The sequence below is a fragment of the Diadema antillarum genome, unplaced genomic scaffold (genome assembly GCF_040938485.1).
Source record: "Diadema antillarum isolate AM-2024a unplaced genomic scaffold, OU_Dant_1.0 scf00000052, whole genome shotgun sequence".
NCBI lineage: Eukaryota > Metazoa > Echinodermata > Echinoidea > Diadematoida > Diadematidae > Diadema > Diadema antillarum.
The window spans coordinates 849,570-866,864 of NW_027270941.1; the positions used below are offsets into that span (position 1 = coordinate 849,570).

The 17,295-nt window shown below is 38.8% G+C and overlaps 1 protein-coding gene across 1 annotated transcript; it reads right to left on the reverse strand.

The window, feature by feature from the left end:
• Window positions 1–7,004: 7,004 nt before the first annotated feature.
• Window positions 7,005–16,984, reverse strand: LOC139715605 (DNA-(apurinic or apyrimidinic site) endonuclease 2-like). Its single transcript, XM_071627166.1, has 9 exons — window positions 16,782–16,984; window positions 14,005–14,013; window positions 11,749–11,832; window positions 11,129–11,324; window positions 10,477–10,623; window positions 9,582–9,654; window positions 8,153–8,264; window positions 7,456–8,062; window positions 7,005–7,410 (listed from the first exon to the last, which is right to left on the reverse strand). Exons 1-9 carry the CDS (start codon window positions 16,894–16,896, stop codon window positions 7,005–7,007), a joined length of 1,749 nt encoding a protein of 582 aa, XP_071483267.1. The 5' UTR covers window positions 16,897–16,984.
• Window positions 16,985–17,295: the final 311 nt, after the last annotated feature.

The following is a 17,295-nucleotide window of genomic DNA, read 5'->3' on the forward strand; positions in this document are numbered from 1 at the left end:
CCAAGCTTTGCTTTGATGCAAATTGTACGACAAATCTATGATTGTTTTTCTTTTAAATGACTAGAAGCTAAATTACTGTAAAGTCATCACTTTTGCACACAGAACAGTGACAGAAACTTAAGATTTACAAGCAAATCCAGTAGTGAACACTGCTTGTTTGTCAAACACAACATAAAATGTAAGCTAAACATGAGAGGAATGGAAGCAGGAGAAACGCTTCCACTGTACTGCGGCATTTGGCAATTTATCGATTTGTTTTGGTGGGTTTGTGCGTTTGAGCAGAATATGCTAAGTTGGCACGCCGTCGATTGAGTCGGATGTGCGAATGTGGCACATAAAGAGTTAAATAAACATTAAAAATTCTTACAATTATATTCACCAAAACTTCAGTTCTTAAAAAAAATGTCTGATTCCGTATTTTTAAGCTGAACAATATACACCCTACAGTTTTCCTGGGTTTGAAGATGTTTGTACTTCAGGAAATTGTGTATCAGGACACTGTGGTCATGTATGAAATTTTGTTCCCAATTTCCTTCCTGGTGCTACAACTGCTCAATGTTGTTGTTTTTTCCTTGACAGACTATCAATGACAAACATATCTCAAGGATAATGACATGTGTAGCTTGTGACCCACAGTGCCCTCATATGCACATTCAAAGAGTTTGTACAACTTTATAAAGCACCAGATGAGGGGACAAATTTGTCCCTTAAGAATCAGAATCTAAATCCTTTCTGAAATCTCTGTCAATCTAATATACACTATGTGTACACAACACAAATGCTTCAGTGTGCTTATAGATCATAATCACCATGTATTTATCACAATCATTATTCAGTCAAACAATCTTCTCTCCATATTCAAAGCACATGTATACAATGGCAGGTCAAGAGATATTTACCAATGTTGTACGTCATCTATCATTTGCCCAATTATGAAAAACAAACAGGCGACAATGCAAAAAAAAGGACATACTGATGACAAATGATAAATATACATGCACACTATTGCAAGGAAGCAACAAAGTAACTGAAGAGAATGGTAAAAACCACAAACGAATAAGGAGGCACAGAATTCACAGAAGTGACATTCTACACTAATGTCCTGATGTGCGCTGGTCCACGTATATTGTTCTTACGTGACGTAGATATCGAACGTTTGTTATCTCTCTCGATCGAGTGACTCAGTAATCTTAATGTGTCGATCATTTCCGGAAAAGATGGAGGATGTCGCAATGATGCGCACAATCTTTGTACATGTAGTTATGATTATTATCATTATCTTATCACGTGATCTGTGTCCACTCAGACTGCCAATTGATATTGTCAGAATCTGTCTTGATTTCAATTCAATTCAAAGGTTTTATTTTCACTTCTTTCAACAGAATGTACAAAAAATATAAATTCGACATACGTTTGAAGGAATGATACATAGATAGCAAAGGATAGCATTTGTCATTTGTCAATTTCTTCATTCCTATATAATCATTTTGCGGAAGAGACGGAGGATGTCGCAATGATGCGCACAATCATTATACATGCCATTATGATTATTATCATTACCTTATCACGTGATCTGTCTCCACTCGGATTACCTATCAATATCGTCAGAATCTGCATTTATTTCTTCATTTTTATATCTATTTTTATTTCTTTTCTGATACATTTTTGTGCAGAGAATATCTCAAGTATCTCTTAGTTGGAAACTTCTGTCACTTATTATTTGTGACATCTTGACGACATGGTTACAATTTCAGTGTGCTCGCTGATGCGTGATGTCTATATGTCGTCACTTTGTAAAATCACATTATTGTCTATTTATATCTCCATTATGAAACATCATTTTATAATGAAAGCTGTTAAGCACATTTTTAATACCGTTGTCAATATGCAAATTTACAAGACAAATCTGTTCTTTGATGAACATTACAAAAATTATATGGCCAATCATCCCCAATCATGGATTGAATAGATCACCTTATTTGTCAGTCTTGACAAATTTCCATGTACTATTACTATTATGATTATTACTACTACACCACTATACCATCACTGTACCAAGTACTACATGTACTTAATACTGTATACGGCAAATATTTTGCAAATTTTATATTGTCTTGAATTTTGTGAGTCAAGTGCCAATCCGCGAATTTAAACACGCAAAATGATCAACTCTGATCTCGATATCAACACTTCCTGCATGCATAAATTTCTCTGATTATTACTGTACTCTGTAGTCGCGAAATTAACCACTTGCAAACTTGTTGGGAAGTCTCGATTCGCCACAGATTAGACTCGCTAAATATATTAATGGAAAATTGAGCAAAGAAAATGGGATTCCACCGGGATTCCATTGTGGAATCCCATTTTCTTTGCTCAATTTTCCACTAATAAATAATATTCATTTCTGGTCAGTTTTTCTGTTTACGTTTGTTGCTAAATATATGGCGTATACAGGATATGTACTTGCCCACTGGTAATAGAAAAACGTCAGTGCAAAGGAAATATGACACTTACATGAATAAAAGAGAAGGAAAATACATTGGAACACCAAAGCAAAGGGTGAAAAATGTGGGCTAGGAATGAAAAAGGTCTTGTTCATCACTCTTGTCCTGGAGCATTCAGTAGCACAAATTAGTTCATTGGCCTTGAGGTAGCCATAGTCTGGCAACAACATATCAGTGACAGATCCAGGGGGGTCACACCGGATGTCCGCCCCCCCTTAAATTTTTCTCAAAATAAAAGAAATAAAAAGAAAAAATGAAAGAGGCCCGTATGTCCTTTAATTTTCGAATGTAGTGCCACCAGAATATTGTGCTGAAGCCCCCCCCCTTTTTTTTGCTCGTCTGCTGATCAAACGCGGAAGTGGCACCAGAAATATTTTTGCCCCCCCTTTACGGAATTCCTGGATCCGCCCCTGTATATAGCTATGTTCTGTTGATTGCCATTGATCACATTGAGAAACTTTGTACATATACTGTCAAACTAGAAACATTCACAGCATGAAAGGACTGCGAATTGGAGCTGATGGCCTTTTTCGTGGCATGAAACTTTCATGCATTGCCACTGGCATTCAATGTATTGAGTAGATAAGAATTTTTGCATACTATCTTATTTCATTGGCTCCTTGAGAAATTCATGAAAGTTTAATGTATGCTAAAATTTCTGGTTTTACAGCATCCTTACAAAATATCCAATAAATTTCTGGACCTTCAAAAAATCGACAGTATAAACATATTCTCCATCCTCCACACTATACATTATGTATGGGGGGGGGGGGGGATAATTTAATTGCAGATTATACAAATTGCAGTAATAAATGTGATTGCCTTCATTCAGAGTGATCAGAGACCCTCTTCTAAGATGTGATCCAGAAGTGGTTACTGGTATATATCTGCACAAGTGTCTTGTATCTCAGTCACCTATTGCATGCTGGGATAGTGTGGTTGTACACGATATGCATATAGGAATGTAAATGATGAAACTAAAACGCATCTGTACCAACCAATCACTAACAAACTTGCTGCGGTGTCAACAGTATTTCTAACATTGATGGCACTCATCACCTCCTCTGCTACTATTTGTAAAAAAAAAAAAATAATAATAATAAAAAAAAAAAAACCAAACAAATGAACAAAAATACCATAAGACAAACCAAAACAAAATAAGTATGTGGGTTGTAAGTTGGAGAGTGCAATGTCATGATTGGAATTAACCGCGGCATATATCATCTGAATCATGACACAGAACCACACTGTGTCATTGATTCTATTACCACATGGTGACGATTCAGAGTTGATCTCATTTTCCATCCTTGACTTAATTTGAACATTTCATTATAAACTTTTTAAAGTTCATTTCTGCCATTTTCTTTCTTTCTTTTTTCTAATGCAATAGATATAAATAGAAGCAGTTGTCTTAAACAGAGTAACCCCGGAATAACAGTATTCCTTGGATTTGTGTCAACACTAGTTCATGTGTGCTCTTATCAACATCCTCAGGAAGTTACACTGTGACATTCTTTTACACTTCCGATTCCACATTTTGACAAATAAAGTTTAAAAAAATGCATTCTATTGCTTTCTGTGTCTGAAAAAGGATTTTTCCACCGAGCAGTCATAAATCCCAAAGCATGGGTATCACAGGGCTACAAACTTTGAAAAACACTAGCATTCAGAACTGTTACAATTCTTTTTTTAAAAAACTACTTTAGATATTAGTATTTTGTCACTGTACCTATTTTTTACAGTCTCATGTAACACATAATGCCACATTATGCTAATACTCAGTACAATTGTGTACATCATAAAAATGTACATTCACCATGACCATGTTATTCCTTACAGACTATGACCATGATTTATAGAACATTCTTCACTTGCCATGTACATCTCTGTATGCCTTCTATGACATTCACTGTAAGTGTTCCAACATTATTTGGCAATGCATACATGATAATCATTCTGCTTATTCGTGTGACAAGAAATGTAAAATGATCTCCCCTTCTTGTCAGCAAACTGCCTTCTTTACTATTTACCTGTTAAATCATATAGTCCTACAACTGTATGTCATGAAACAGTTGCAAATGGAGCGTATACGATTTACAAAAAGAGAGAGAGAGAGAGAGAGAAAAAAAAAAATGCAAGCACTTCCTGGTATACAAACGACATCAAACCGATTAAGACCCAACAGTTAGGACTAATCTTTGCTGTTCATCATCCTGGTAAGCACATATTTTCATGTAAAGGCCACAGCTGTGGGGAATGATAAGATTTCTGTGTTTAAAAAAAAAAAGAAAGAAAGAGAGAAAAAAGGAATTTTCACATGAGATAAAGCCTTTGGGGACAGGGCAGTGTTTCAAGTTAATGACATATATAACTCTTGCAAGAGCCAAATTTGTTTTCTCTCATAATTGTTGATATTTTATTGCTTGTTCATGATGCAGTTACATGAATGTGGTGTCTGCTTGTACCAACTGCTATTAATGCATGTTCTGGTTGTACATTGCCGTTCACAGTCTAAATTTTGTCCATGAAGTGCAAGCATTCTCCACAAGCCATGTTGATTGGAAATTTAATGGCAACACAACGTACACTGTACTACACACCCAAAGGAGTTCACACAAATTATTTAATTCTATCCCATACATTAAAATGTGTGTGATGTGCACGTGTGTCACCTTGTATTTTAATCATGGATCATTACGCTTTCTCTTTACAATGCCCATTGTAGACAGTGTGCCACAAACAATGGCCTGTACAGTGGACTCCCGTTATAACGAAGTCCTTGGGACCGGCAGTTTTCTTTTGGTATATCGAAATTTCGTTAGTAACCGAACAAATAAACAATGAAGATACGTGGAGTATATAATGTTGCGACCTGAATTTTTACTTTGTTGTAACTGGAACTTTGTTATAACCGTGTTTGTTATAATGGCAGTCCACTGTACTAACAAGGCAAGTGCCATATTGTGTCCCGCCCACAAATGTACCACAACACATTTGTAAAAACCTGACTTTGATTGTTATAAAGTGGAATCAAGGCAAAGTGTTAGTACAACAAGAGCTTTGTAAAACAAGAACTATTAACAGATACCTGAGGAAATGCTAAATATACTCACGTTGTAATGTTATGGCTTTATCCACAAATATTACTCCTTGCATGACAGCATTATAACATACATCAAATGCTGCCTAAGCCATGCAGCAGGACTGACTTGTCACATACAAACGTAGCATATTGAAATGACACCCCCACAAAAACAAGGAAAATGCAATGTAGCGTTTTGTGTGGTAAACTTGGTGTGACACAAGTTTGTGTTATGACACTTATTGGCAGACTTTGCTGCTCAAATGTTAAAAGTCATCCAACTACCATAATGCTGAATATTTTGCTACAGTTTTACTTTCACAAATTTTAGGAGTAATAAAAGAAATAGGGAATTCAATAGCCCGCCAAAATATCACCCACCAGTTGAGAACCATGCAGAGAATGATGTATGTACATGCAACACGGGTAGGCAGCTGCTACAAGTGTACATGCACATTGCATGCATATATGTTTAAAATACCTGTTAAATTCTCTCACAACTCCCGATTCACAATATATTTAGTGTTCATCTAAGCCATCTGGTGAAGCAATATTTGTATTCTGACTATGTGATGACATTCTTGTGTATTCCAAATTAAGAATAGCCAAACAAAACACACAAACCAGGAACTCTCCTACAAAGACTTATTCTATATCTGACTTTGCAACTTTAGCTCAGCCAAAGTTTTTTTTTTTTAAATCAAGAATGTGAAGGAATATCCATATTTTTTTTTTTTTTTTTTTTTGGGGGGGGGGGAGGGGGTGTCAAGTGATTTTTTAATGCAGAGTTTACAATACTTTATTAGTTGTTTATCACTTACACTTTGTGTTCACTCTTTGGTACAAATACTCTTTTTAATAGCATATACGTTGTCTGTACGATTTCATTCAGTGGACTCATCCATGACAGAAAACCTGCAGGACTTATGCCAAGTCAGGTTTTTTCACTCTCTTTAATTAGTTCACTATCGGTCTCTTTCAGAATCAGTGCTGTCATAAAAGTTGAAAACTGTGATGCAATGCAAGATGTATCAGTTTGAGTGTTTATAGTTTCGACATAAAATGTGTTACGACCACAGACCGAAAGAGTTTCACAAGCTATAAAGGCACTGTAGACAAACAGAACACAGTCAATGCTTGCCTAGCTTGGCTCAACTTCAACAACTATGGTGAATTACAGTCATCATCAAATCTTTCTTGGATATTACTGCACCTATATCCTGTAATGGCAAAATACTGTAGGAAAATCCCAGCTCAAAATTTGACCACAACATTTATATTGATTGTCATATTTGTCATGCAATAATGTGAACACTTCCATACATACATGTCATAGTGCTCCCTAATGATTTCAGTCTTGCCCAAGTGCATACTTGTAAGTAGATTATACAGAGGGGTGTAAGAAAAAATATCCTATATCACCTCTTTGAGACCCACTCAAAGTGGTTGCAGCGAGCCTCGGGATTGTTCTTGTGACCCTCTGGGCGTCGACAGACAAAGAATTGCTTGTTGACATTTGGCCCCGCCTTCTTGACTGTCCTTAGCACACAGGGTTCCTTGTGTCCCTTGCACAGGGGGGCTGCTGGGGGCCCCTTGAGGAGGTTTCGCCACTGGGAGGAGAGCTGCGAGCGAGCCTTCACCTTTGCATCGGATGCCTCTCCTGTTGCGTTCTTGTCGGATCTGGCCTCTGACTTGGGTTGGCTTGTCGAATTGCATGTCGAGCCAGGCTCCTCCCTTGTGTCGCTGCTGGAGTGCAATGGGTCTGTAGACTCTGGAGTCTTGACTGAATCTTGTAAAACAGCTGCATCACTGTCAATGCCACAGCTGACAGCTTGAGTATGGCATACATCAGGCCCTACTGTTGTAGACTTGGTCACTATATTTCCTACAGAGGGAGTCCTTTGTTTGAAAAAGCTAGCTATATTGCCAGATTTGACACCCTTCTTATCTGTTTTGATTTTCTTGCTTGGCTTTCCGTTCAATGGCTGCGCGCCACGCTTTGCACTATGCATGAAACCTCCACCTTTTTGCTGGTCTGCACTGGCAAGAAGCTTCTCATGAAGTTCAAATTTCTTAGATGGAGAAACCTTCTGGAAAAAGCTGGACAGCTTCTGCTGCTTCCCAGAAAACTCCGGCATGAGCTTGGCACACAGGGGATGAAGCTGCTTGGCCGGGGAGCAGCGTCCTGCCAGGGTTGCCTTCACTGGGCAGTGGTCAGATCCCTCAAACTCTGGCATGATGTCGCAGTCTGTGAATTCCTCCACACAGAGCTTCTCGTCGGCAATGATGTAGTCGATCCTTGTCCCGTAGTTTGTCTGCCTGGCGCTGGTGACGGTAGACCAGCAGGTAAAGGCATCCTTCCGCTTTGGATGAAAGAAGCGGAAGGTGTCCACAAAGAGTTTACTCTCCTCAGGTCTCACTGCATTCCCTTCCAATAAACTGTCATCACCTCCAACAAAACTTGTATCTTCCTCATCTTGCTCTGCATCACCCTTACTCCTGGAGCACTCGCCATTCGGATGCTCTGTTTCTCCTTCATCTTCCTCACCGGAGGGTGATGCGGAACCGTTTTCCTGAGAGGACTCTGGTGTTTCTTCATCTGCGATGGCCGTGGGAGAATGGACATCTTTGAGAAAGCCATCTAGCCACCTCCTGCTTGGGTGAGACTCAAAGTGGCCCTGTTTGTTTGTTTGGTGTTTTTTTTTTAAGAGAGAGAGAAAAAATACAAAACAAAATAAAGCATAAAGGATACAATGTTACATCCAACTTTGGAGGGATAATGTTTATTGAACATTTTACACTAGCTTTGTGTCACAATTACACTGCAGGGGGTGTTAGGGTGGGGTTTACGATGTTGGCTCTCATAGAAAATTACAAACAGAGAAAACTTAAAAAAACAACAACACTCATTGAACAAGTGGACAATGTATATTTACTAGCCCATTGCTAAACAAATACTGTACCTTATACAGAAGTGACAAATATACAATTATGTTTGCATAGGTATCACAAAATTTGACTTGCATACACCAATGCAGCAAATGATTTTTATCAATTCCAAAAGGAATTATTGTAATTCCCAAATATGATAACCTAACAAAAACATACGGGGGAAAACAAAGAACTATTAACCATAAAAAAATAACAAAGGATCTCAGTTTTGCAAAAAGCCCATTAGTTCTTCCTGTATTCTAAGCACACAGTATTGTGCCCTGAATTCCAAGATATTTGAGACAACTTGTAAAATGTACATATATCACACACTCTTGAAGAAGAAAAATACATCTTGTAGACTGACATGAAGGAAACAATGATGCTGAATAACATTCAAATAGTCAAGCCTATTGCCGCTGATGATGATAAGTGTCAACTATCCCAAATATTGAATAAATCTGGCACTAGAAGATTTTAAGTGCTTTATAATATTAAGTTCTAAAATGTGAGTTAGGGATAGAAACAACCACTGTAAAAATTTGTATCAGTAAAATCGATGTTAAGTATTGTTAAATATACAAAATGTGAGCAATAGTTATAATAAAAATGTTTCCAGACAAAACCGTCTACAGTTACGGTTTATTGAGAAAAATACAGATTGTACCCTCAGTATATTCTAGGCTTTATCGTAAAGATTTTATATGATAGGATGTTTTGTGGCACAACAGCCTAGACACATATATGCATCAAATGTCATATCTTGAAAATTTTTAAAATCACTGTTCCCAAAGGTAAACAGGACCTTTAACCCCATGTGATGGGACAGATTATGATAAAGTAATATCAGTAATCATAAATCTTAGCTAATTTTTCATAGTAATCATAGCAATAATAGAATTCCATACAATCAAATATGTGCTGAATGAAGTAATGGACAGATATATATCCTCACACATACCCATGGATACACTCAGTCCTAAAGAAATAGAGAACAATCTGAAACATTCACTTCCCCATGAGAATAAATCAGTAAAACCAATACAACATGAAGCATAACCTACCTTACTCTCATCTGGATTACAGTGGTCTATGCGTCTGTGAGAAGCATTTACATCACCAACAATAATCACTGACCTACAATGTAAATTGAGAAATGAAAGCAAAATAAAACCACAAATGGATAATCAACAGCATGTTTTCATGACATGGGTAACAAATTAAATTTTCAGCTAGAACACTAGAAAGGTTATCATATATTGGATTGCCTTGGTTTCATAAAGTCATATTTCAGTTTATAATCCTGCAGCAAACTGGACAATGATAATAAATGAAATGGATGGCCTCATAGTGAGTATTGTTTGTAGGTACAAGTGTACCCATTATCATGAACATGGATACAACACAATTTCATTGTTACAAGAATATTTTTAAGGTACAGATTTTTCAACATTACTGATGTGGTACAACTCACTTGATATAGTGAGCTAATTTCAGAAGCTTGGAACGAGAATGAACATAACGGGAGAGAATGCTTGACTTCTACATACACACTAAAAGTTTCATGACCAGACTCAAATTGTGTATGTATCACACGCACAAAAACAAGTGGCGCATGTCGCACCTCATGCAGCTTGCAAATTTAATTTTACTTTCCAAGATACATTGTACTTTGCGTTTGACACAAAAATGCCAAAAGGACAGCCTACTTCTCTCTCATCTGCAAATGGGGCTCAATGTGTCATGACCATCTGTAGTCCTACTTGTGCATATTCAGGTATGGAAGCAACCTCTGAGCACCTGATCCAATGGGATTTTGTTGTACATGTAGCAAGAAAATTGTATGGTCCTGATAATCTTGTTAAAATGGGGTTTGCCTGTATCAGCACATGAATTCTAGACTCTGAAATTTTGTTCTGCACACTGTCTAAAAGTAAAGATCTGTAAACAGAAACTCACTTCCCAGCTTTGCACAAAGCCTCTGCTCTAAGCTGTAAGGCCCGATAGAATCCAAGCTTGTAGCTCACCCTCTCCTGGTTCTCGAAGTCAGCACGAGGGCAGTAGACATTGATGATGACGAGATCCCACACTTTGTCTGCTTGGTCCCTGTGAATCAGATATCAAGATCAGGTGCACTGCTAAACCTCTAGAGGGAGCTCTTCACAATGATTTTGAATTATACTACGGGAAGTGGTGCACCAATGAACTCATATTCAAGCTATCTGTGGAAATGCATTCTCTTCACAGTCTTTCATCTAATCCTTTTTTTTAAAACAGAAAATTATTACAAACACTTTCTCTCATTCTCTCATTCATTGTAAATACTTTAGAATTTGATTTTTCTTATTTTTCTCAAAGACGAATTGAAATCATCTTGCCACTGATGAAGACACAGTGAAGGCACATTAAAGTCAATGTATATATAATGACATATTTTCTTATGCTTTTACATTATATGTACATAATGTTGGCCATGAGTGTATGCATTCACCTTTTCTTTATCTGCACAAGAACAAAAGTTGCCAGTGCCGGAGCAGATAGCCATAATCATTTTCTTCAGAATTCAGAACAATTTATTCACATACAAGTGTACGACAGACAGTTGACTTACACGTAATGATGCTCTGTTATGATAGTTCGACCCTCCGCATCAAGGGCTTTGAGCTCTTCCTCCGTGAATGATGACTGGTCGCCATAGTGACCGACAACATCATGCGTCAGTTGTTTGGACTTGGAAGACAAAAGTCCGGTGATGCCTTCTTCTGCCAGAACTGGAGTGTAGTCATTACGACAGTATGTGACCACCCCTAGGTACAGTATGATAAAATAGACAAGTTATTGACACATCATCTGATATCAAATAGAGATGCTTACACATAGTGCACTAAGAATTTAGAACTCTTGGTTTGGAAAGCTGCAACAGGTTTGATCATGTGGTTCTTTGGGGAACCATTTTGCTAAATTATATTACAATATGATATCAATGACATCAAATATGAAACGGTTGCCCACAGATTACAAGGTTAAGATCGGATTGGGGGGAAGGAGCTTATGGAAGAGATGGAAGAGGACCAAGAGATTTTAAAAAAATAATAGAAATAAAACAAAACAAACATAACAAAAGTAAGAGGATGACCTACAAAGAGGGAGAAGAAAAGACAACAACAACATGATGATAAGATACCAAAAGAGACAGACACCTAAGAAACCACCAAGAATATAAGGTCTTACCTGAGTATCCACTTCTTTTCTTGGAAAAGCTGAAGTAGGCATTGTAGTTCTCAACATTCACTATGTCGTCATCTAGTTGATCACCTGTGATAAAATGAAACAAAGGAATCTCAGTCACTCATATTGTCTTGATATTTCTAGACTGTTCACTATCTACAAATTCAAGAAACTATTCAATCCCGGAGATGAGTAAATGATGGTTACGGTGAGAATATTTTTCATACAAAATACAAGCAGGGACTACATGTATAAGAGTAACTGCCGGATGAATACTTGCTGACATTCACTAAGCAGGGCAGGCCCTTCTTGGAAACACACAAAATGTACAACAATCCTAAGACTACAAAGTGCAGATCTTCCACTAAACACAAGTTTTCTGCTCTAACACTGTTACTGCTCTGATGGACTTCACACAGACTGAATGATTAAAATCAGTCATAACATTCTTAAAATTTGATTATTATTACATCCTTTTCTGCAACAGTTTTTTTTTTACATGAAGAACATGTGTAATTTATCTTGTCCTGTTTTCCGAGGTTGATGATCTATCCGCAAAAAAAAACAAAACAAAAATATTCCTTTTTACATTTACACATCACACATGTAAATAGCATACTGTACCATAAGATAGAATACTGCCTTTTCACTGGGGGAGATATAATTGAAAGGGTTGAATGATGTAGTATATCCTCACGATTGGACTTGTGGAGGAATGCATTTATCTGGAAAGTTGGAGATGATATGCATGGTTGAAAGTTAAGGAGCACTTTACAGCCAATACAGAGATGAACTTGTCGAAGAGCCTCCAAGACAATGTTGTGTTTACTTGTGTTTACTCCTGCAGGCTTTCAGGCTCTGACTTACAGCTACAAATTGTTGGAATTCTCCACATGTTATTTCTCTTTTGTGTACATTTAAACTTAACTCGCATTTGCTTCAATACTGTATGGCTCTCTGTATGACTATGATTCCTTCATGAACAAGGAAAGAGAATTCAGGATGCAAATATTAAAACAAGACCCTGATGTGAAAGCCTAAAACTGAGACCCCGTTTACAGTGCGGGGCTGGGCCGAGCCGCAGCCGAGCCCAGCCTCAATTGCGGGGCTGAGCCCCGCAATTTTGTCCATTTACACTGCCGGGCTCGGCCGCGCTTTTAATTCAAACCTTTCAATATTTTGTCGTAGTGGCGCTCTGCTTGTAAACAAACGCAATTTGGTATAGTCTGGTTTTCAGACCCTTTGCTAACTGGATTCCATGGCGACGAAGTCGCCGTTCGGGCAAAGGCCTTTGCCGAAGGATAAATCCTTTGAAGGAAAAATCCTTTGCAGGACAAAACCACCTTAAACTATACTAGCTTTCGACGTTGAGGGGGTTAATATCCTGAATAGCGAAATAGTATGGTCAGAGGGTTTGGAAGCCAGAATAAAATTGGCCACGCATTTGGCCCAATTTGCGTTTAGATTGAGAAAAGGCTGGGCTCGGCCGCGGCTCGGCCGCGGCCGAGACCACCTCCAGAGCGAGGCCAAATGCGAGGCCAATTTTCGCCCCGCATTTGGCCTTTTGCGCATTTACACTGAAGCGGGGCTGGGCCGAGCCGCGGCCGAGCCGCAGCCGAGCCTCGCACTGTAAATGGGGTCTGAGATATATCAAAAAAAAAAAGAAAAAGAAAAAGGAAGAAGTAGAAGAAGAGAAAAAAAAGGTTCAATCAAAAATTAGTTTTTAGTGACTTGGAGTTGCAGGGTTGTCAACTGTTCCTACTGAATGAGTTTTATCATTCTCAGCATGGAGCTTGGCTATTAATGCGAAGAACCAAAGTATGTACATGTTGTCTGGTGGACATGAATACCTGTTGATTTAAGGAAGCGGTGAGGGTACAGATGGAGATCAAGAACAAGATTCTCGTCATTGGATGTATCTACAGATCCCCTTCAAGTAGTAGGGAGAATGACCAGGAACTTTGAAAATTGTTGAACGGAGTTTGTGCAAGAAGATTAGACTGCCTTCATATCGTGGGAGACTTTAACTACAAGGACATTGACTGTGGGGGAGTACAAACAGGACCACTGGTGGGAATGAGGACTCTTCCAGTTTTCTTGACTGTGTGACAGTGTAGAAGATCTTGACTTGTCTCAGCATGTGCAGTCACCAACCAGATACCGAAGATGGTACACCCCCAGCTTACTTGATTTGGTCTTCACAAACGACAAAGAGTTGTTCGCTCATAAAGCTATGATGCACCTGTTGGAAAAAGTGACCATATTTCTCTATATTTTACAGCTACTGATTGGGTCAAATGAGGAAGAAGGAGAATCACTGACAGTAGAAGTTACTACCATGCAGATTATGACAACACAAGAAAATCACTGAATGGGATTAACTAGAAGAAAACACTTGGTGATCTAATCTTTCAGGAGAGGAGACCTGGTATTTCTTTGAGAAGTCACACCAGAAATGCACTAAGACCTACAATAGAGGCAGTGGGAAAACAACCTGAATGGCTAAATCATCACTGTAAGAAAGCAACGGAGCTGAAACACAACTCTAGGAATAAAGAGCAGATCTGTTACTGATTAGAACACTTGTGTTCATTCACAGGAATATTGCTTCATCAGAAGTTATATGTAATAAAGCCAAGTGGGACTTTCAAGACAAATTAGCTGATGAAGTCAAAGTAAGAACTTTTGGAGATGAAGAGTCAAACCAAAGCTAGATGTGGTATTCCAGAACTGTTGAAAACAAATGGATCATGGGCCAAAGATGATCAGGAGAAAACTGACACACTTAACTCCTTCTTTGGTAGTGTTTCCACTGAAGACGATACTATGGCATTAATCCATGATATGCCCAGGAGAACTGCTGCAATGCTCGACAATGTGGAATTTATTTACCATAACGTTAATGCTCTGCTTTCCAACCTGGACATCAAACAAATCCTCAGCACCTAATGAAATACATTCTACAGTCTTGAAAGAGCTACATGGCAAGCTGGCTGAACCTCTCCAATTTTATCTTAGAACTCTAAATTGATGAGGGAAGGAAAAGTTCCCGATGTTTTGAAAGAGGCTCATGTTGTGCCACTTCTTATGAAAGGAGAGAGAAGCGACCCGTCAAGCTGCAGACCTGTTAGTCTAACATCAATAGTGTGCAAGGTCAGAAAAGAATTGTGAGAAAAGTCCTGTTGGAACACAGTGTCTACTTGGACTATAAGAAAGCATTTGACACTGTTTCTCATAAATGCCTGCTTTGCAAGTTATAAGCCTAGATGGCATAACAAGGCATGTCCTTCGCTGGAAAGAAGTCTACACTGTACTTGACGGGAAGGTCACAGAGAGTCAATCATCAATGGCAAGCTGTTGTCGCCACAATCAGTATCCAGTGGGATCCCCCAGGGTATAAGTAGGTGTGTTGGGGCCAGTGCTCTTTCTCTGCTTCATAAATGATCTGCCAGAAGAAGCGACATCTGAAATTAAATTGTTTGTTGACAATGCCACAGTATACCATGCTGTCGATAGTCAAAGTGAGGCAGAACGCTTGTAATACAAAATGACATTCATGCTGTCTCAGCCTGGGCTGAAAAATTATGAAAATTGCAGTTCAACATCATGCAAGGTTGTTCACTATAGAAGACAGAATCAACAGTGTGACTACACAATATCATCAACTGGAGATCAAAGACAAAGTAAGAATACCTGTAGCTGAACAAGAGAAAGACCTCAAGCACAATAACCTTGGATTCTGCACTTATACAGTTTGTATATTCTCTGGCCATGTAGCTGAGATTATCATGAGATTATCCTTTTCCAGCTTGAATGAAAGAGGATGGCTCAAGCTCCACAAGTCTATCATCAGACCCACACAGACACTAGAAAAATAGCAGACTGGTGTAAAATAAAAAGAAAAGAAAAGATGAGGACTTGTTAGAGAAAGTGCAGCAAAGAGCCACAAGACAACTTCCACATCTTCACCACCTGGAGTATCCAGAAAGATTGAAAGCCGTGACAAAGAGCAGAGATTCTCTGAATCTACAACCTCATGGAGTCATGCATGGGATTGATCATCTTGATGTACGTTTTTTTTTTCTCAATTGGTAGAGGGATCCAGAACCAGAGTCCACAGCATGGAAGTTTATAGAAGACCAAGATCCAGATATAATTATATGTCACATAACAAGTCCTTCTCTGTTTATGGTTGCAACAATTGAAAGTCCTTGTCAGACACAGCAATCGTGCAATTAGAGAATCAAGTGTACATCAGTTCAAAACTTATTGTAAAAGTGCATATTTTTGCAACTAATTTTTTGCCCTCAGCCCAGTAAGAAGAGTTACGCGTGTTTAAGTATGGGAACATATGGCCAGCAAAAATTTTTCACGTGCTTTTATTTTCATAATGCTTTTTGCTTGTTGCACGAAATGCGAGAAAATTTCCACTTTTATAGTATCATATATCCTGGAACAACCATCTCCTATAACGAGGCTAAAGTACAGCCCATATCAGAGGAATGACAAAACCTGGAGAGGAAAATAAGCAATACTAGTGCTTTACATCTACATCAAGTTAACAAGTAACGTTACATTGCAAGTGCAAGCTCCAAGATCTTGATGAGCTGGAAGTGAATTTTTATAAATTAGGTTGTCAGAGCAGGGGCGGATCCAGAATTCCATAAAGGGGAGGCGCCTTTACAAAATTAAAGGGGGGGGGGGGTGCAAGCCCCCCCCCCATTTTTTTCTTTCTATTTCTTTTGTTTTGACAATAGAGGGGGCACGTGCCAGGTGTGCCCCCCTCTGCCTGGATCTGCCACTGCAGAGCTCTAGAATTTCTCTATCTTCAATAACGTGAGCCTAACAACACTGCATTTATTCACCACCATTGTACTAGTAACACTAATTTTAATTAACAGTGCAGTGACATAGACAGTCATGCTCCTACATACACTTATTATGCTTGGAGAGGGTTTGAAAGAGCAGGGCTATCAACTAAACACTATAAACAGTAAAACTGTCTGTCTTGTTGTTTGTCGACATGATTCACTCACGTGTAAGTTTAGTCTCCTGCAAGCAAATCACTTCAGCGTCCAAGGAATCAAATAGCTGTCTGAGTGGTATCTTGCATGCTCTTATTCCGTTGATATTCCATGTTAGCACTTTCATGTTGAAATATAACTGTTGAGATTTTACAGTTCAGCATAACCGAAAGATAAAACAGCGAGGGCCTCCGGTCTGCCTGATTGATGCCTTGTTGAGGCTCTACTGCGCAGCTAGGTTCGATCACACGGGACGCTACGGCGCGGCGGCGTCTGGTCAGGCCGTAGCTGAAGACTGGCCGTATGCTTGCTAGGCGCTGCCAGTGGGAAAATCCCTATCTCGTGCGTGGTAGAAGGAAGACGCAGGCACTAGGCACTGTTACAATGGATTCTGCGAGAGATCGCGCACTCTGCGCTCTCGTTTGCTGTTTTCTTTATACTATGTGCCTGATTGGACCGAACAGAAGTCGGCCGTTCTTTGTAGCCAATCGCGTACGGCGTTTTAATTCCGTGATACTGGCGTCCC